Genomic DNA, 20,906 nt, shown 5'->3' with positions numbered 1-20,906 from the left:
CTACTCCCATGTGGAAGTTGTGCTAAGTTTTCAACGTTTCCAAAGATGAATATTTTTCTTGCAGCTACAGAGTTATCATATAATTTCCTCTCACACAGTTGCAATTTAAGAATTTTCTCACACCTTCTCTATTCTGCTTTTTCTATCAGTCCACCCAAGTAAAATGGACGCTGCATTTAAAGTGACGCTGGTGAATTCAACGCAGTGGCAATACTACGGCACCCCCAACACAGCTGGAACTCTGAGGATGACATGGAGCCCTTCTCTGATTGGAGACAAGGACAGAGTCAACATAGAACTATGGGGGTACAGAGAGGTCAATACCTCTACTACTGATACTACATGGGAGGAAGAGTTGCCCTCCCTGAGGGCAGAATGGATCTACCTGTACTCTCTCGGTAAAGGCCTGGCCAACAGCGGCAGTTTCAGCTTCACCCCCAAGTCTTCCGAGAAGCCCTACTCTGACTGGGAGGTGGGGAGTGTCAGAGTGAGCTCCAGTATCTACTCAGATGGAGCCAGGTAGGGAACATGTGCTGTACATGGAGGAGTACTTGCAGAGGATAGCATCTTTTTTTCCCCCTGAGCCAGAGCAAGCACACCTGATTTAACTAATTATCCCATAATCCTTGATGAGTTAAAGCAGGGGTAGAGAAAAATGTGCACTACTGGCACGCAGCTAGAGAGGACAAACATAGGTACATGGTAAACGTTTCATAATGTACATTTTGTTGAAGTATTTACCATGGGCGAATCGATGCAGTCGAAACTGATGAATTCCACAAAGCCTGGTCTCTGCTCCACTCTGTCGTTGGTGGAGTTGAGCAGAAACCTCCTTCACCATGGAGTTGAGTTTAGTCAGCTAACCAACAGTCAGTGGTACTTGCTACATTGGTAGCCACTTCACAGGTGCTGTTTCAAAGCCTATGTCAGATACTCCAGTGACTGTAATAATCTCCAATGAGTGCAATTTGCTCAATACTAAGAGTTGATGAACCTGACGTCATTAGAAAGAAGATGTTCAACCATAGAAAAGAAGAGAATACCGCTGCTTTAGTGTACTATCCCTTTAAACATACTAACTATGCCTCTGAACCTGTCCAGATAGTGTACTATCCCTTTAAACATACTAACTATGCCTCTGAACCTGTCTAGATAGTGTACTATCCCTTTAAACATACTAACTATGCCTCTGAACCTGTTCAGATAGTGTACTATCCCTTTAAACATACTAACTATACCTCTGAACCTGTTCAGATAGTGTACTATCCCTTTAAACATACTGACTATGCCTCTGAACCTGATCAGATAGTGTACTATCCCTTTAAACATACTAACTATGCCTCTGAACCTGTTCAGAAAGTGTACTATCCCTTTAAACATACTAACTATGCCTCTGAACCTGTCCAGATAGTGTACTATCCCTTTAAACAAACCAACTATGCCTCTGAACCTGTCCAGATAGTGTACTATCCCTTTAAACATACTAACTATGCCTCTGAACCTGTTCAGATAGTGTACTATCCCTTTAAACATACTAACTATGCCTCTGAACCTGTCTAGATAGTGTACTATCCCTTTAAACATACTGACTATGTCTCTGAACCTGTTCAGATAGTGTACTATCCCTTTAAACAGACTAACTATGCCTCTGAACCTGTCCAGATAGTGTACTATCCCTTTAAATATACTAACTATGCCTCTGAACCTGTCTAGATAGTGTACTATCCCTTTAAACATACTGACTATGTCTCTGAACCTGTTCAGATAGTGTACTATCCCTTTAAACAGACTAACTATGTCTCTGAACCTGTCTAGATAGTGTACTATCCCTTTAAACATACTGACTATGTCTCTGAACCTGTTCAGATAGTGTACTATCCCTTTAAACATACTAACTATGCCTCTGAACCTGTCTAGATAGTGTACTATCCCTTTAAACATACTAACTATGCCTCTGAACCTGTCTAGATAGTGTACTATCCCTTTAAACATACTGACTATGCCTCTGAACCTGTCTAGATAGTGTACTATCCCTTTAAACATACTGACTATGCCTCTGAACCTGTCTAGATAGTGTACTATCCCTTTAAACATACTAACTATGCCTCTGAACCTGTCTAGATAGTGTACTATCCCTTTACACATACTAACTATGCCTCTGAACCTGTTCAGATAGTGTACTATCCCTTTAAACATACTAACTATGTCTCTGAACCTGTTCAGATAGTGTACTATCCCTTTAAACATACTAACTATGCCTCTGAACCTGTTCAGATAGTGTACTATCCCTTTAAACATACTAACTATGCCTCTGAACCTGTCCAGATAGTGTACTATCCCTTTAAACATACTAACTATGCCTCTGAACCTGTTCAGATAGTGTACTATCCCTTTAAACATACTAACTATGCCTCTGAACCTGTTCAGATAGTGTACTATCCCTTTAAACATACTAACTATGCCTCTGAACCTGTTCAGATAGTGTACTATCCCTTTAAACATACTAACTATGCCTCTGAACCTGTCTAGAAACATCAGAGCTGTGTGGAGTGGGGCCCATGCCCTGGCCTGGCACCGTACTCAACCAGGGCCCAGACTTCAAAGTCCTCTCTCACTAACTACATACCTGGAATTTTGCATAGATATACCGTCCCTGTCTATAAACCCTGTAACTGTGTTCAGGAACGTCAAGGCTGTGTGGAGTGGGGCCCATGCCTTGGCCTGGCACCTGGAGGAGGCCTTCAGGCAGGACTCAGCAGCCTGGGCCCTGGACAGGTGCCTGGCCTGGGACATCCTGGAGAAGAGTCTCCCTAACTTCCTGGAGGAGGTGGTGGACTGTCCCTGTACCCTGGCCCAGGCCCGCGCAGACACCGGCAGGTTCCATGTAAGAATTCCTTGTTCTTTGAGGACCAATAACCCCTCAACCAAAGAGCACCTTCAGGCTAGATTTTAGAGGCTCTGGTACTGTATCCTTATAACACTTTAAAAGTGAATGTCTCTGGTGTTTCAGACTGACTACGGCTGTGACATGGAGAAGGGGAGTGTGTGTACCTACCACCCTGGTTCTGTACACTGTGTCCGAGCCGTACACGCAAGGTAGGCGACACGGCCACCTCATCTCTTAAGTTTGGGAGAATTCAGAAGAAGTATTGATTTGTCACCTACTGACATCAAGTTATATTTTGTCATAAAAAAAATATGTACAGGTCTTTCCTAAGTCAACAATTTGTATACCAAACAAACAGTAGAAAACACCAACTGTATCAATAACAGCCAATGTTTCCCATCCCCAGCCCTGTGTACAGAGCAGGACAGCAGTGTTGCTATGACAGCACGGGGGCCCAGGTTCTGACAGGGGACTCGATTGGAGGCAGCACCCCAGATCGGGCCCACGACTGGGGCTCCCCTCCCTACAGAGACCCCCCTCGGATCCCCAGCCTTTCCCACTGGATGTACGACGTCCTGACATTCTACTACTGCTGTCTGTGGTCTGACCACTGCCAGGTGTACTTCACACACAGACCCTCAAGTGGCTGTAGACACTACACACCACCTACAGCTGGTGAGGAACTCATGGGTGTTTACAGTAGAATAGAATGCTGTCTGGTTGTTACAGAACCATCTACTGTATACTGAGTACTTATCGCAGTCTGGTCTCTCCCTAAGCCTCTCTTCTCTTGTTATGTTGTGTTGTCTCTTCAACACAAACAAGTATCAAACTGCTATTTCTCCCCGTAATGATTCTTCTCCTATTTGTTTTCTCTTTCTCCACCTCCTAGGTGCAGTTCTAGGGGACCCTCATTTTCTAACGTTTGATGGTGTGAGGTACACCTTCAATGGGAAAGGAGAGTACTACCTGGTTCTCTCACCAGACAGAGGGCTCAGTGTTCAGGGCCGGACAGAGCAGGTGAAACTAGAGAACGGTGAGTTTGTTCTCCACTGGAAACGAGCCTGTCTGTTTGTAGTGTACTTCCTCTCTCTAGGCTGTCTCTCTGTCTCTCTAGCTCTCTGTCTCTCTAGCTCTCTGTCTCTCTAGCTCTCTGTCTCTCTAGCTCTCTGTCTCTAGCTCTCTAGAACTCTGTCTCTCTAGCTCTCTAGCTCTCTGTCTCTCTAGCTCTCTGTCTCTCTGTCTCTCTAGCTATCTGTCTCTCTAGCTATCTGTCTCTCTAGCTCTCTGTCTCTCTGTCTCTCTGTCTCTTTGTCTGTCTCTCTGTCTCTCTGTCTCTCTAGCTCTCTGTCTCTAACTCTCTGTCTCTAGCTCTCTGTCTCTCTAGCTCTCTGTCTCTCTAGCTCTCTGTCTCTCTAGCTCTCTGTCTCTCTAGCTCTCTGTCTCTAGCTCTCTGTCTCTAGCTCTCGGTCTCTAGCTCTCTGTCTCTGTCTCTCTAACTCTCTGTCTATCTAGCTCTCTGTCTATCTAGCTCTCTGTCTCTCTAGCTCTCTGTCTCTCTAGCTCTCTGTCTCTAGCTCTCTGTCTCTCTAGCTCTCTGTCTCTCTAGCTCTCTGTCTCTCTAGCTCTCTGTCTCTCTAGCTCTCTGTCTCTCTAGCTCTCTGTCTCTCTAGCTCTCTCTCTAGCTCTCTGTCTCTGTCTCTCTGTCTCTAGCTCTCTGTCTCTCTAGCTCTCTGTCTCTCTAGCTCTCTGTCTCTCTAGCTCTCTGTCTCTCTAGCTCTCTGTCTCTCTAGCTCTCTGTCTCTAGCACTCTGCCTCTCTAGCTCTCTAGCTCTCTGTCTCTCTAGCTCTCTGTCTCTCTAGCTATCTGTCTCTCTAGCTCTCTGTCTCTCTGTCTCTCTGTCTCTTTGTCTGTCTCTCTGTCTCTCTGTCTCTCTGTCTCTCTAGCTCTCTGTCTCTAACTCTCTGTCTCTAGCTCTCTGTCTCTCTAGCTCTCTGTCTCTCTAGCTCTCTGTCTCTAGCTCTCTGTCTCTAGCTCTCTGTCTCTAGCTCTCTGTCTCTGTCTCTCTAACTCTCTGTCTCTCTAGCTCTCTGTCTCTCTAGCTCTCTGTCTCTCTAGCTCTCTGTCTCTCTTGCTCTCTGTCTCTCTAGCTCTCTGTCTCTCTAGCTCTCTGTCTCTCTAGCTCTCTGTCTCTCTAGCTCTCTGTCTCTCTAGCTATCTGTCTCTCTAGCTCTCTGTCTCTCTAGCTCTCTGTCTCTCTAGCTCTCTCTCTAGCTCTCTGTCTCTGTCTCTCTGTCTCTCTAGCTCTCTGTCTCTCTAGCTCTCTGTCTCTCTGTCTCGCTAGCTCTCTGTCTCGCTAGCTCTCTGTCTCGCTAGCTCTCTGTCTCTCTAGCTCTCTGTCTCTCTAGCTTTCTGTCTGTCTCTCTAGCTCTCTGTCTGTCTCTCTAGCTCTCTGTCTGTCTCTCTAGCTCGCTGTCTCTCTAGGCTGTCTCTCTCTCTCTGCCTCTACCGCTCTCTCTCTCTGCCTCTACCCCTCTGTCTCTTCCGGTCTGTCTCTGCCTCTCAACTTCTGTCTCTACCCCTCTGCCTCTGTCTCTCTGCCTCTACCCCTCTCTCTCTCTGTCTCTGCCTCTCTCTCGCTGTCTCAACTTCTATCTGTTTGGCTGCTCAGGGATTCAGGCTCGTATCAAAAGAGAAATTCTGTAATAGCTAGGCGGTTTGATTGTATCAAATTAATACTTTTTTACTTCTTAACACATTTTTTTGTCCCCTTTTGAGAACGCTGGATTGCTATTCTTCCCCAAGAGGCATCATCGCAACTCAGCTTCACACGCACATACACACTCTTTTACACAACAACAGAGCGAAGCCGTCTGGTCTTGAGATACTTGTGGAAGTGAAAACATTTTGGAGCTGTGAAAAGACATGTTATTTCCTCTAGTTTTCTCTTGTTCTCTCCTTGTCAATCTCTCCGGGTCAATCTGACTCCAGAACAGCTGTTAGGAAGAGAACGGTGGTTAGGAGCTCCTCCATACCCATAACCCATTACTTTAGGAAACCGATCTGAAGCCAGATGTCAGTGGTAGGGCTCATACCGAAAACGTTTGTGAGGCAATAAAAATATCTCAATGTCAGTTTATTTACAGTAGTGCTGCCATTTCTGTTCTGTGGATTATATACGAGGATCCAGCACCTGATGTAAGTTTCTATAAGTTGGAGTCGACCACCTTGTTTATCTTTTCAGATGGTATTCAGCTAATACTAGAGCGTCTGGATACGGGTTGATGTTGCCAAGAGCTTCCAATTTAAGATTATATTATACACTGAGTGTACACAACATTAGGAACACCTTCCTATTATTGAGATGCACCCCTTTTACCCTTGGAGCCTAAAATTCGTCGGGGCATGGACTCTACAAGGTGTTGAAAGCGTTCCACAAGGATACTGGTCCATGTTGACTCCAATGCTTCCGACAGTTGTGTCAAGTTGGCTGGATGTCCTTTGGGTGGTGGACCATACACACAGGAAACTGTTGAGCGTGAAAAACCCAGAAGCGTTGCAGTTCTTGACACTCAAACCATTGTGCCTGGCACCTACTACCATACCCTGTTCAACGGCACTTCAATCTTTTGTCTTGCCTATTCATCCTCTGAATGGCACACATACACAATCCATGTCTGTTGTCTCAAGGCTTAAACATCCTTTAACCTGTCTCCTCCCCTTCATCTACACTGATTGAAGTGGATTTAACAAGTGACATCATTAAGGGATCATAGCTTTCACCTGGATTCACCTGGTCAGTCTATGTCATGGAAAGATCAGGTGTTCCTGATGTTTTGTCCACTCAGTGTATATTTGAGGTTATGCTATGCGTATGAAATTGAATCCTCTACAGTAGCTTATGTTAAAGTGTGTCCACACTTTAGGCCTACAGTAAGTTAAGCATTCAAACAAGTGTCAAGTTGTCACTGAGACCTCAACCCAGGGCTATTCAACAAAATTCTTACTGGGCCAGATCTAAAAACATTTTCCACATAGGATTATTCTTCAGAAGTACTGTATGTATATATATATATATATATATATATATATATATATATATATATATATATATATATATATATATATCTATTTAAAAAAAGCAACGCACACACACCAATAAAACACTTTTCCTAAAATGAAGTTGCTAAAACCAACGTGAGTTGAGGTGCAACCAAAAATGATCTCAACATTGAAAAGGAGAAGGTGCAACGCTCGCTCACCATTTTTTATCTATTAAAAGCTTCTTAAAAGTAATTAGGTCATTTTAAAATCATCTGAAAATGAAGTATCTCAGTAAATATGACAAAGATGTGTCAAATCAGGTATTGCCAAATTCCAGTCTGAAAGATGGTTATGATTTTAATTAATTTCCCTCAGTCATTAGGTATGTTTTTAGTTTTTTGTCGCGCTCCTTTCTAACGAGTCCTTGTGAGCATCAGAGAGGGAAACGGAAGGCAAGTAGGTGTTCCTGAGAGTCATAGCTTTCAGGAATGGGGTCATAATATTTTTTGTAGCATTCAAACGCTTCGTAGGCACTAGAAACCACACAAAAAACTACACTATAGACGACCACCGTAGTTCTTGTCATTTTGGCACTGAACGTCGGATTTTGGCAGTTATTTTTTTGCTGATCTTCTATTAATGTTGGGAATTGATCAAAGGTCCAGTCTAAATTAATATACCGGCCGGATCTGGCCCGCGGGCCGCCAGTTGAATAGCCCATCTTAGCCAATAATTTTTTTGAGAATCTGCTATTCATGTTAATCACTTTTGGTATCTTAACCTATATAGGTTTTACCTGAGAGGATGTTATTTGTATAATCCCTCAGGTACATTATCCAAGGCTACCAGGCTATCGGCGGTGGCTATGAGGGAGAGGAGCTCTGATGTCATAGAGGTGCGCCAGGCAGAGCAGCAGAACCAGCTGGAGGTGTTGAGGAACCAGCAGGTCCTCTCCTTCACAGAGCAGTCATGGATGGACCTTCATGGTAGGAGAGAATATCAGGCATCAATATAATCTTGTTTGTGTGCCGTGCTTATATTCTTTAAAATATGAATTAAAGTGCATCTCAACTAGTCTTTTGTTACTGACCAGTGGGTGCCAAGATTACATCTCAACATAAAGATATCAAGTTAATTTGGAAACTAATCTTTACTTGAGGAATGAGGACATAGCCTAAAACTTCTTCACAAATCTCCCACATTGAGTGATGTTATGTGCATGTATCTCAAGTTAGTATTCAGCCTCTCCTTCTGAAGATGCTTTCTGCCTTTCTCCACCCTCCAGGGGTGTTCCTGTACTCCCCAACACCACAGAACGTGACCGTCATGTTCTCCTCTGGCGTGGGGGTGGAGGTACGGGGGCGAGAGGGGGGCGCCATGGCCGTCACCGTGCTGCTCCCCTCAAACTACACCAACCTCACCCAGGGCCTGCTAGGACAGATGAACTCTGACCCCTTAGATGACCTCCTGACCAGCCTAGGAGGTGTCGTCTCCCCAGACAACACCAGTCCTGAGGAAATCTTCACCTTCGGAGCCAGCTGTGAGTGCCTGCGACTCTGTCTTCATTGATACATAAAGTGCATCTTAGGATCCCAAAATGTTGATACATTTTGTTGAGTGATTATCTGAAATGTTGGTTATTTTTCATTTTTTAAATAAGTAATTGACTGACGTCTGTTAAACTATTTAAATTCAGATTTTTTTCTGTGATCTCAACGCACTGTTTCCAGACATAAACCGAATCAAGCACCAACTGTGCGATGTAGTAAGGAGTTGTAGTTTCGAACAGGCAAATATTTGACATAGCTTAGCGCAGAAAACAAGGTAAATAACTACAATGACCACCGGCAGACACAGAGTAGAGAAGAGACAGAAGACACACGATCGAGAGAGATAGAAAGCAGTTGCTTCGCGAGGTATCCACATGAAAATACATGATCTAAGTGATAGTTTTATAGTCAATTTTATTGATAGTTGGTATTCAGAAATCATAAAAGTATGCCTTATTTACTTTGAAGAACTATTAAAGCAGTGATTTTGGAAGACAGCATAGGCAGCAGAGATGATTACTTTAAGTTAAATAATATTCATCAAATAACAAAAACTTAATATAGACAACAACTAAAATATTTTATTAAAATTATGTGAATAAATGAAAGTTAATAAGTGATAAGCAGTAATGGGTAAACACTACATTCATGGGACTTTTGTTAATTGTTTTATGTGTTACAGCATTCAGCCCAAGTAATGCATTTAAAATGTTAAAAAATCAAATTATCAAAATTTTAAAAAACAGGATTATTTTTTCATAAACGAACCGAAACCGAACCGACCTCAAAAAGCACTAATCGCTCAGCACTATAAATGTATCGTCATATTGGATCCTTGTGCTTCTCAATAAGGCTCTTTTTTAACTGTCTTAAAAATCGGTCCTCTCCTTGCTTCCTCCTTCATTGGACAGGCAGAATCAAAAAGGTGACATGAAGGTAACATGGAAATTCACTGAAAAACAGGTGCTACATCTGGAAAAAACAAATAAACTATGTTCTCTCTGTCTGTCTTCACCTTCGCAGCTGTACATCCTTGAATCACCTGGTCTTCTGTATTGACACCAGGGGCTGAGGGGCTAGATTTACTAAACAGATTTACAAATGTTAACCCCCCCCCACAACAAAAAACAACTATAAAACATATGCAGTGTTAGGAAAAGGAGTATAACAAGTTGTATCTTTGTGTTTGTGTGTTTCATACGTACCATACTGAAACAACTAAAACGCTGCACTTAACCTTTTGGTACATCTGGAATTGTAAACCACAATTCCTTAATTTGACTTTTCACTCTCTTTGACAGAGATATTCTCAAGGAAGAGAAGAGTGTGTGTACTGTGTACTCACCCCTCCCTCAACCCAGCCAACCAACCACCTGTTTAGAGTTAAAGGGCGTCCAAAGGGTTTTAATAGATGACAGGTGCGAGTCCCAAGTGGCACCCTATTCCCTATATAGTGCACTACTTTTGTCTAGAGCCTTACAGGGTTATTGGTAAAAGTAGTGCACTATGTAGGGAATAGGGTGCCATTTGAGATGCAAATAGAGAGAGAGATCTTGGCCGAACCATGGTGTCAGACCAGAGAGCAGACCTAATGGCAGGAGATCAGTGGTGTCCTGGCCTGGTCAGCCTGAGCCACAGTCACACACCATGATAACATTCCACACAACCCACAGAGATAAGGAGAAATGAACAGATTTTTCCTCCCACTCTCAGCTGCTCAGATGCACTTCTCTTGTTTCAGAGTTCCTGATAACACTTTCAATGAGCCCTCTGTGTTATAATAATATATTGATATCTAATTTATAGTATAATATAGTATTACTGTGCATTTTTGGCCTTTTAGATACACTGTTATTAGAAACGTGCATGCCCCGCCCACCGGAGGATCTGTCTTTTTTTCAGCCGTTTATTTCCTGTTTTCTAGGTGTACAACATGTCACTTAAATCTTGCTGGATTGATGGCTTTCATTTTACTCCTGCGATAGTGGTGCGTGGGTCAGCTGTTTGTTCATCCACCTGCAATTGCTTATAACCCATCCGCAACTGCCTGACTATGTATGTGATGAAAATCTGAGGCCCGTAACCGACCCAAACCGCTAATATATAAAATTCGCTGTGGGCTACAGTCAGAGATAGCTGAACAATTTTTTGAAATTGATTGACTTATTTACATATGTTTCTGCTTATAATTTCCAACATTTCGGTAGGCTATTTGTTTGTCGACTTGTCTATAATTAGACACATGCAGCTTCTCTTCTGTCATTATACTGTATGTTGCCTTAGAAGACTAAATAAACTCTCTCTCACCCGAATAATAACATACATCGATAGAATTAATCCTTCAATCTAGTTCGCATCGGTAAACTTTTCTCTGTCTGCTTATTTCGCGGCGCAAAGACGTTTAGGGGGGAGAAAATGCAATAAAACAAAATGCTATTTTTTTTTGTTTACAAATTCTGTGCTAAATTTCCAATCATATCAGTTTAACCGGTTGTAAGGGAATATAAAGCTGGAAAAACAACCCAACATGTTTCTGATAAGATTTAAGTTAGTTAAACTATGTTAGTTAAACTGTTAGTTTCACCGACATACTGTAGTTGACTATGTTAGTGAATGAATGAGAGTACATGACCCTGCAGCTGTGTACCCTGTTGTTCAAACCAAACTCCTCTGTAGTTAAAACCAAGTAAACATCAGGTGAATTTACAAACTGGTCCACATACTGTATCATCATGGCCACCTTAATCGTCTTCCAATTGGCTCATTCATTTCCTCTTCTCTCTCCTGTAACTATCCCCCAGGTCGTTGCTGTTAATGTGTTCTTAATCAAGTAACCTGGTAAAATAAAAAACATGTTCTGGGCCTGTATTCACAAAGAGTCTTAGAGTAGGAGTCCTCATCTAGGATCAGTTTGGCCTTGTAGGTCATAATGAATTAGATTACATGGACAGGAGGGACCTGATCCTAGATCAGATCCTCCTACACTGAGACACTTGATAAATATGGGCCCACGTCCCTCTTGTTTTAATCAGTATAATCTTCAAGTCAAAACTGATCCTGTATCAGCACTCTTTGTGAATATGGGCCCACGTCCCTCTTGTTTTAATCAGTATAATCTTCAAGTCAAAACTGATCCTGTATCAGCACTCTTTGTGAATATGGGCCCACGTCACTCTTGTTTTAATCAGTATAATCTTCAAGTCAAAACTGATCCTGTATCAGCACTCTTTGTGAATATGGGCCCACGTCCCTCTTGTTTTAATCAGTATAATCTTCAAGTCAAAACTGATCCTGTATCAGCACTCTTTGTGAATATGGGCCCACGTCCCTCTTGTTTTAATCAGTATAATCTTCAAGTCAAAACTGATCCTGTATCAGCCCTCTTTGTGAATATGGGCACATGTGATGTTGTGTTGTCTTCTCCACAGGGAAAACCTCCAACGAGACGTCTCTGTTCACTTACGACACTAAGTACCTGTTGGACACGTACTACTACGTGAAACACGACCCAGCCTTCGTCCCGGCCTTCTCTGTGTCCGAAGACCCAGCTGACCCTCTGGTGGGGGACATGCTGAAGATGTGTTTCGGTGAGGGGGCTCTCTATTTCTCTAAATATATATTTTAGGAGTGTTTATGTATTTTGTTGATATAGGACCGTGAAGAGGAGACTTTAACGGTAGGAAGAAATGGGTTGGATTCAACCCATACTGACTTTGCACGCTTAGGAAAAAAGGTGCTATCTAGAACCTAAAATGGTTCTTCGGCTGGCCCCATAGGAGAACCCTTTGAAGAACCCTTTTGGTTCCAGGTAGAACCTTTTTTGTTCCAGGTAGAACCCTTTTGGGTTCCATGTAAAAAACCTTTCCACAGAGAGTTCCTATTTAAAACATTTTTTACCCATTTTTCTCCCCAATTTCGTGGTATCCAATTGGTATTTACAGTCTTGTCTCATCACTGCAACTCCCGTAAAGACTCGGGAGAGGTGAAGGTTGAGAGCCGTGCGTCCTCCGAAACACAACCCAACCAAGCCGTACTGCTTCTTGACACAATGCCCGCTTAACCCGGAAGCCAGCCGCACCAATGTGTCGGAGGAACACACCGTACACCTGGCGACCTGTTCAGCGTGCATTATGCCCGGCCCGCCACAGGAGTTGCAAGTGCACGACGGGACAAGGATAAGGTGTACATGTGTGCAATGTGAAGGTGTCCCCGGTACTAACCGTTGGACCACTCAGTCCACCGGAGTTCTTTCTTTAAAACATATCATACAGACTGCTTTCCAAACGGTAGCCTGTTCTCTTTATGATGTACTACTTCTGCCCCGAGCCCTATATGTTGACATGTGGGAAGTTACCATACCTTTTATGATATGACATTCAACAACAGTCAAACGTACAATAGCATTTAATTAAATGCAATTGTACATTTTTTATCTTTTATATAGGTGAGGGGGCCCAGTTCTGCAAGTACGACACCCTGAGCACCCGTAGTCTGGTTGTGGGTAACGCCACACTCCTGTCCTTCAAAAGTCACCAGACACTCATGCAGGACCTGGAGGCTGGTATGTATACAGGAGTCACCTCTCTGTCATTGACATGAGTTGTGAAATGGACGTTTATGGAGTTAGTAAAGTCTACTCATTAACCCCAAGACCTTAGACTACAGTGAGGTGAACATAACCTGTATGATCTTAATTGTTAACCTACTTCTTGAATACCATGTGTAAGCAGGACTTTACTGTGTATGTGTGTTGACTAATGCAAGTTACAACACGTTTTTCCCAAAGCAAAGTGCTGAGTAAGTTACAGTAGCTTCTCAAGACGTATAGCGTGTTGCTACAGCCCTGTACTTAACCACAGTGGATAGTATGGTTCTGTGTCATTACTTTGTACATAGGCTTATATTCCAGGTCAGTGTTTCCCGACTCCGGTCCTTGAGTTGTCAACTAATCATCAAGACGTTGAATCAGGTGTTTTTGTCCCAGGTCACAACAAAAATATATTCTGTTGGGGGTACTGGAGGATCGGAGCTGGGAAAATGATCCCGTATATATTAATAAGCTGTTTTGAGTGGTTTGACATATACAAATGATTGATTTATCAACGTAATCAATACTTTTATTAGTAGATAACATCCTTATATTCCTTAGTGGTGTCCTGTGGGTGGCTGGCCTCTCCGAGGTACGGTGAGAAGATAGGTACACGCTACCTAGAGGGTTCGACAGTGAGCTTCACCTGTAACAGTGGCTACGTTCTGTATGGATCACCAGAACGCACCTGTCTACCCAGCGGAGAGTGGACTGGAGAGGAAGCCTCCTGTATCTCTGGTAGGTCCCTATAGTCCAGTAGATACATTTTTGAAAATGTTTCATTTTCATTTAGAAGCATGAAAATTGGCACACTTGTAATATGTGGTACTGGTAGGTCTATAGTCATAGGTTATATCACCGTGTGGTCATGCTAGACAGCAGGATGGAAGTCCAACTCTTTCTAACCACACACATGTTCTAACTACCAAGCCTAACCTTTAACCTTTAACTGTCACCCATCTGCCAGGGTCTAAATGTGCCCTGCGGCCAGCCTAAAGAAGGGCAACATGACCTTTAACCTACCTCTCAATGGGCTATCTTAGTTGTCTCAATGGGCTAACTTGGTTTTGTGCAATGATGGTCCTCAAATGAGAAACAGAGCAACTTTGAAAATCCCATTTAGCGTGACTCATTAGAAGCAGAGATTCCAGCAACCGTGGTTTGTGCTCTGAGCTAGTTGCCCAGACATACCAACACAAAAAGATATTAGTCCATTAGAGCTGAAGCACGAAAGGCTTTGGCTTGGCCTCTCTCCCCTCTTCCCCCTCTCTCTCTCTCCCCTCTCCCCCCCCCCCCCTCTCTCTCTCTCTCCCCTCTTCCCCCTCTCTCTCTCCCCTCTTCTCTCTCTCTCTCCCCTCTTCTCTCTCTCTCTCTCCCCTCCCCCCTCCCCTCTCTCTCTCTCCCCTCTTCCCTCTCTCTCTCTCTCTCTCTCTCTCTCTCTCTCTCTCTCTCTCTCTCTCTCTCTCTCTCTCTCTCTCTCTCTCCCCTCTTCCCTCCCCCCCTCTCATCTCTCTCTCTCTCTCCCCTCTTCCCCCTCTCTCTCTCCCCTCTTCCCCCTCTCTCTCTCTCCCCTCTCCCCCCTCTCTCTCTCTCCCCTCTGCCCCCCCTCTCTCTCTCCCCTCTGCCCCCTCTCTCTCTCTCTCCTCTTCCCCCTCTCTCTCTCCTCTTCCCCCTCTCTCTCTCTCCTCTTCCCCCTCTCTCTCTCCTCTTCCCCCTCTCTCTCTCTCCTCTTCCCCCTCTCTCTTTCTCTCACCCCTCCCCCTCTCTCTCTCTTCCCTCTCTCTCTGTCTGTTTGTGAATGGGAACCACCTGTGTTTCCAGAATGCTTTGTTGCAGCCAGTAACAGAAAGCGAGCCTTGGCTGAGAGCAGTTCCACTGACTGAGACTTTCGTTGTAGTGCTCTATCATTGCCGGCAGATGGCAGTGTTTTCCTGGAGAAATCCCAGTCCCCGTCTGGTGGAGAAGCAAGTTGTCCACTTGTCTCAGTCTCACCCCCTGAAGGCTACAACAGCCCAGCCCCTCCATCTGCTCCATTCTCAGACTATCAGTCTTCTCTCATCCTCTTTTCATTAGTCCGCTAGCAGAGACTTCCTTCTGATAGCTATCTGATTATGCTGGATGTTGATGGATTTCATATCAGATCTGGACGGGGAAACACACATATTGACTCCCTGACTGGGTCACAGCTGGATAGGTATTAGATCTGGACGGGGAAACACACATATTGACTCCCTGACTGGGTCACAGCTGGATAGGTATTAGATCTGGACGGGGAAACACACATATTGACTCCCTGACTGGGTCACAGCTGGATAAAATAGAAACCAACCTGACTTCACCCCCTTCCTTGTTCATGTGGCTGTAGTGTGTGTGTGTCTGAAATGGCACACTATTCCCTATGTAGTGCACTACTTTGGCTCAGCGCATCACAGCTGGATAGAATAGAAGGAGCAGAGCCTGACGTCACCTCCTCCTCCGGTCAATGTGTTTCTATTAGTCTTACGATGACATTTCTGGGTATTATATTATTACAGACATACTACAACAACTGGTGTATGGTATCTTGTTGTCATGCTCTAGTGAAGTATACTGTAACAGTATACGTTGGTGATGTTTTTACTAGGGCCAGTAGTTTTAACCTGAGTTGCAGTAACTGGGGCATTGAGTTATTCCTGGTCAGGCCACGTAGTCGGGGAACAACTCCAGGCCTTAGTTAGTGCATAACCATAAGTCAAGACAAACTTCACTGTGATCTAGCAGTACACAAGAAATGGGAGAGAACTCTTGGTAACAAGTCATTAGTCTTATCATGAGTACTTGTTGCTGACAGTGACACTGAAACACACTGGTTCCTAATACACTGCCTGGTGGTGAGAGAGGACACCATTATAATATTAACACATTGTTTCAGGGCCTGGTTCCCAATACACTGCCTGGTGGTGAGAGAGGACACCATTATAATATTAACACAATGTTTCAGGGCCTGGTTCCCAATACACTGCCTGATGGTGAGAGAGGACACCATTATAACATTAACACAGTGTTTCAGGGCCTGGTTCCCAATACACTGCCTGATGGTGAGAGAGGACACCATTATAACACTAACACAGTGTTTCAGGGCCTGGTTCCCAATACACTGCCTGATGGTGAGAGAGGACACCATTATAACACTAACACAGTGTTTCAGGGCCTGGTTCCCAATACACTGCCTGATGGTGAGAGAGGACACCATTATAACACTAACACAGTGTTTCAGGGCCTGGTTCCCAATACACTGCCTGATGGTGAGAGAGGACACCATTATAACACTAACACAGTGTTTCAGGGCCTGGTTCCCAAATCAAGTCAAATTTTATTTGTCACATACACATGGCTAGCAGATGTTAATACGAGTGTAGCGAAATGCTTGTGCTTCTAGTTCCGACCATGCAGTAATTTCTAACAAGCAATCTAACAATTTCACAACAACTACCTTATACACACAAGTGTAAAGGGATAAAGAATATGTACATAAAAATATATATGGATGAGCGATGGTCGAACGGCATAGGCAAGATGCAGTAGATGGTATAGAGTACAGTATATACATATGAGATGAGTAATGTAGGGTATGTAAACATTATATAAAGTGTCATAGTTTAAAGTGGCTAGTGATACATTTATTACATCCAATTTTTTATTATTAAAGTGGCTAGAGATTTGAGTCAGTATGTTGGCAGCAGCGACTCAATGTTAGTGATGGCTGTTTAACAGTCTGATGGCCTTGAGATATAAGCTGTTTTTCAGTCTCTCGGTCCCAGCTTTGATGCACCTGTACTGACCTCGCCTTCTGGATGATAGTTGGGTGAACAGGCAGTGGCTCGGGTGGTTGTTGTCCTTGATGATCTTTTTGGCCTTCCTGTGACATCAGTTGGTGTAGGTGTCCTGGAGGGCAGGTAGTTTGCCCCCGGTGATGCGTTGTGCAGACCTCACTACCCTCTGGAGAGCCTTATGGCTGTGGGCCAAGCAGTTGCCATGCCAGGCGGTGATACAGCCCGACAGGATGCTCTCAATTGTGCATCTGTAAATGTTTGTGAGGGTTTTAGGTGACAAGCCAAATTTATTCAGCCTCCTGAGGTTGAAGAGGCACTGCTGCGCCTTCTTCACCACGCTGTCTGTGTGGGTGAACCATTTCAGTTTGTCTGATGTGTACACCGAGGAACATAAAACTTTCCACCTTCTCCACTACTGTCCCGTCGATGTGGATAGGGGGCTGCTCCCTCTGCTGTTTCCTGAAGTCCACGATCATCTCCTTTGTTTTGTTGACATTGAGTGTGAGGTTATTTTCCTGACACCACACTCCGAGGGCCCTCACCTCCTCCCTGTAGGTCGTCTCGTCGTTGTTGGTAATCAAGCCTACCACTGTAGTGTCGTCTGCAAACTTGATGTTTGAGTTGGAGGCGTGCATGGCCACGCAGTCATGGGTGAACAGGGAGTACAGGAGAGGGCTGAGAACGCACCCTTGTGGGGCCCCAGTGTTGAGGATCAGCGGGGTGGAGATGTTGTTTCCTACCCTCACCACCATGGGGCGGCCGTCAGGAAGTCCAGGACCCAGTTGCACAGGGCGGGGTCGAGACCCAGGGTCTCGAGCTTGATGACGAGTTTGGAGGGTACTATGGTGTTAAATGCTGAGCTGTAGTTGATGAACAGCATTCTCACATAGGTATTCCGCTTGTCCAGATGGGTTAGGGCAGTGTGCAGTGTGGTTGCGATTGCGTCGTCTGTGGAACTATTGGGGCGGTAAGCAAATTGGAGTGGGTCTAGGGTGTCAGGTAGGGTGGAGGTGATATGGCCCTTGACTAGTCTCTCAAAGCACTTCATGATGACAGAAGTGAGTGCTACGAGGCGATTGTCGTTTAGCTCAGTTACCTTAGCTTTCTTGGGAACAGGAACAATGGTGGCCCTCTTGAAGCATGTGGGAACAGCAGACTGGGATAAGGATTGATTGAATATGTCCGTAAACACACCAGCCAGCTGATCTGCGCATGCTCTGAGGACGTGGCTGGGGATGCTGTCTGGGCCTGCAGCCTTACGAGGGTTAACACGATTAAATGTTTTACTCACGTTGGCTGCAGTGAAGGAGAGCCCGCAGGTTTTGGTAGCGGCCGTGTTGGTGGCACTGTATTGTCCTCAAAGCGTGCAAAGAAGTTATTTAGTTTGTCTGGGAGCAAGATGTCGGTGTCCGTGACGGGGCTGGTTTTCTTTTTGTAGTCCGTGATTGACTGTAGACCCTTCCACATACCTCCCGTGTCTGAGCCGTTGAATTGCGACTCTACTTTGTCTCTATACTGACGCTTATCTTGTTTGATTGCCTTGCTGAGGGAATAGCTACACTGTTTGTATTTGGTCATACACTGCCTGGTGGTGAGAGGACACCATTATAGTATTAACACAGTGTTCCAGGGCCTGGTTCCCAATACACTGCCTGGTGGTGAGAGAGGACACCATTATAACATTAACACAGTGTTTCAGGGCCTGGTTCCCAATACACTGCCTGGTGGTGAGAGAGGACACCATTATAACACTAACACAGTGTTTCAGGGCCTGGTTCCCAATACACTGCCTGGTGGTGAGAGAGGACACCATTATAACATTAACACAGTGTTTCAGGGCCTGGTTCCCAATACACTGCCTGGTGGTGAGAGAGGACACCATTATAACACTAACACAGTGTTTCAGGGCCTGGTTCCCAATACACTGCCTGGTGGTGAGAGAGGACACCATTATAACATTAACACAGTGTTTCAGGGCCTGGTTCCCAATACACTGCCTGATGGTGAGAGAGGACACCATTATAACACTAACACAGTGTTTCAGGGCCTGGTTCCCAATACACTGCCTGGTGGTGAGAGAGGACACCATTATAACACTAACACAGTGTTTCAGGGCCTGGTTCCCAATACACTGCCTGGTGGTGAGAGAGGACACCATTATAAGACTAACACAGTGTTTCAGGGCCTGGTTCCCAATACACTGCCTGGTGGTGAGAGAGGACACCATTATAACACTAACACAGTGTTTGAGCGGTTTGTCAAAGAATGCCTTTCCCACAAGGCCGTCCAAGTATACAGATGTCCAAACACTTGCATTTCTTTCTCTCTCTTTCTTTCTCTCTCTCATAAAGTAATAACAGAAGAGAAGCAGGTCGGGTTGAGGGCCTCAGACTTTCACTTTCACATATAGTCGGTGGTTTCTGATGGGTTATAAGCAATTGTGTGCGGGTGAACAAACAGCTGACCCGCGCATCACTAACACACACACACACACTCCAAACAACTTCTGAAATGTGTGCTACCCCACTTATTTAGGGAATAGGTTGCCATTTGGGACTCAACCAGTTACTTATGTCCCATCCTATAGGACTCCTATCCATGTCCCATAAACACTCATCTCTGTTAACCCAGAGGAGAATCTCTCATGTCATTTGTTCAGCTGCGTGATTAACTTCTGGGTTCATACGTGTTAGACATTGAGAGTCTCCACCGACGCAAAACGAAACTCTCAGCCAAACCAGTCGAGTTGAAGCAGTCTAGCACCGTCTTTCCCCAATCCTCATACGTCCAAATAACCAATGACTAAAGCCCACAAAACCGGAACTAATGCTGCTGGGATCTCACTCATCCCATTCAGTCCTGGCAGATTCTCTCAGTCAACACGTAGCATCTGCCCATGGGGAGATGACATAAACACTAAACGGTGACAGTAGAGACAGGAAATGCTTTGTCTGTGTTCTCCTCAGCCTGTTTGAGTCACTACGGCAGGTCTAGAGTAGCATAAACATCCAGTTAAGAGTAGTTAGCTGTAGGAAAGGTAATGGCAGGGTGATACAGGAGAACAGAGGCCTCCACATCCAGTGTGTCCTCTTTACCCAGCATCGTATGGTCAAAGTATTTTTATGCTATTTGAAAGATTTCAAATACTATTTGGACCCTGGTCTGGCTTCAATGGTGACACTGATGTGTCTAGTTGCTTTATGTACAGTGGGGCAAAAAAGTATTTAGTCAGCCACCAATTGTGCAAGTTCTCCCTCTTAAAAAGATGAGAGAGGCCTGTACTTTTCATCATAGGTACACTTCAACTATGACAGACAAAATCAGGAAAAAAAATCCAGAAAATCACATTGTAGGATTTTTTATGAATTTATTTGCAAATTATGGTGGAAAATGGTGGAAAATAAGTATTTGGTCAATAACAAAAGTGTATTGTGTATTGTGTATTTAATCCTGGTGTTAATTTTTTTTCTCCCAAATAATAATAATTATTATACTTTTGAACTTTTATTGTATTTTGCATTGTTGGAAAAGGAGGCATTAGTAAGCATTTCACTGTTGTTTACGACACGTGACAATAAAAATGTGATTTGATGTGACAGGCGAGGTGACACACAGTTCTCTCTGTCAAAGGAGATTATAGATCAACATTTCTCTGTCACCAGAACTGGAGCTCCGCCAGTCCCTAATTATAATTCATTGGCGCTGTACCTCGTCATGTACATCTACTGTATGAGCAGGTCAGTGGAGGCTGGTGGGATGCGCTATAGGAGTATGGGCTCATTGTAATGGTTGAGATGGAATAAATTAACGAGTCAAAAGTGTGGTTTCCATATGTTTGATGTGTTTGATACCATTCCATTGAATCTATTCCAGCCATTACAATGAGCCCGTCCTCCTACAGCTCTTCCCACCAGCCTCCGCTGGAGCAGATACTATTTGAAATCTTTCATATATATATACGGCCTCCCAAGTGGTGCAGCGGTCTGAGGCACTGCACCAGGCTCTGTCACAACCGGCCGTGACT

At 44.3% G+C, this 20,906-nt stretch overlaps 1 protein-coding gene across 1 annotated transcript in view; it reads left to right on the top strand.

Moving 5' to 3' along the window:
- The window catches only part of LOC120063414 (sushi domain-containing protein 2-like), a 43,838-nt gene that overhangs the window by 4,200 nt on the left and 18,732 nt on the right, over nt 1-20,906 (top strand). The window contains exons 4-13 of the mRNA XM_039013781.1: nt 150-519; nt 2,683-2,884; nt 3,011-3,096; nt 3,294-3,562; nt 3,780-3,923; nt 7,760-7,918; nt 8,218-8,472; nt 11,911-12,069; nt 12,927-13,043; nt 13,632-13,808. Coding sequence (XP_038869709.1) covers nt 150-519; nt 2,683-2,884; nt 3,011-3,096; nt 3,294-3,562; nt 3,780-3,923; nt 7,760-7,918; nt 8,218-8,472; nt 11,911-12,069; nt 12,927-13,043; nt 13,632-13,808 — 1,938 coding nt within the window. The remainder of the gene's footprint in view (nt 1-149; nt 520-2,682; nt 2,885-3,010; nt 3,097-3,293; nt 3,563-3,779; nt 3,924-7,759; nt 7,919-8,217; nt 8,473-11,910; nt 12,070-12,926; nt 13,044-13,631; nt 13,809-20,906) is intronic.

Source organism: Salvelinus namaycush, chromosome 18, assembly GCF_016432855.1.
Source record: "Salvelinus namaycush isolate Seneca chromosome 18, SaNama_1.0, whole genome shotgun sequence".
NCBI lineage: Eukaryota > Metazoa > Chordata > Actinopteri > Salmoniformes > Salmonidae > Salvelinus > Salvelinus namaycush.
Note: the sequence above shows the minus strand (reverse complement) of the source record. Positions and strands in the feature narration are given on the sequence as shown.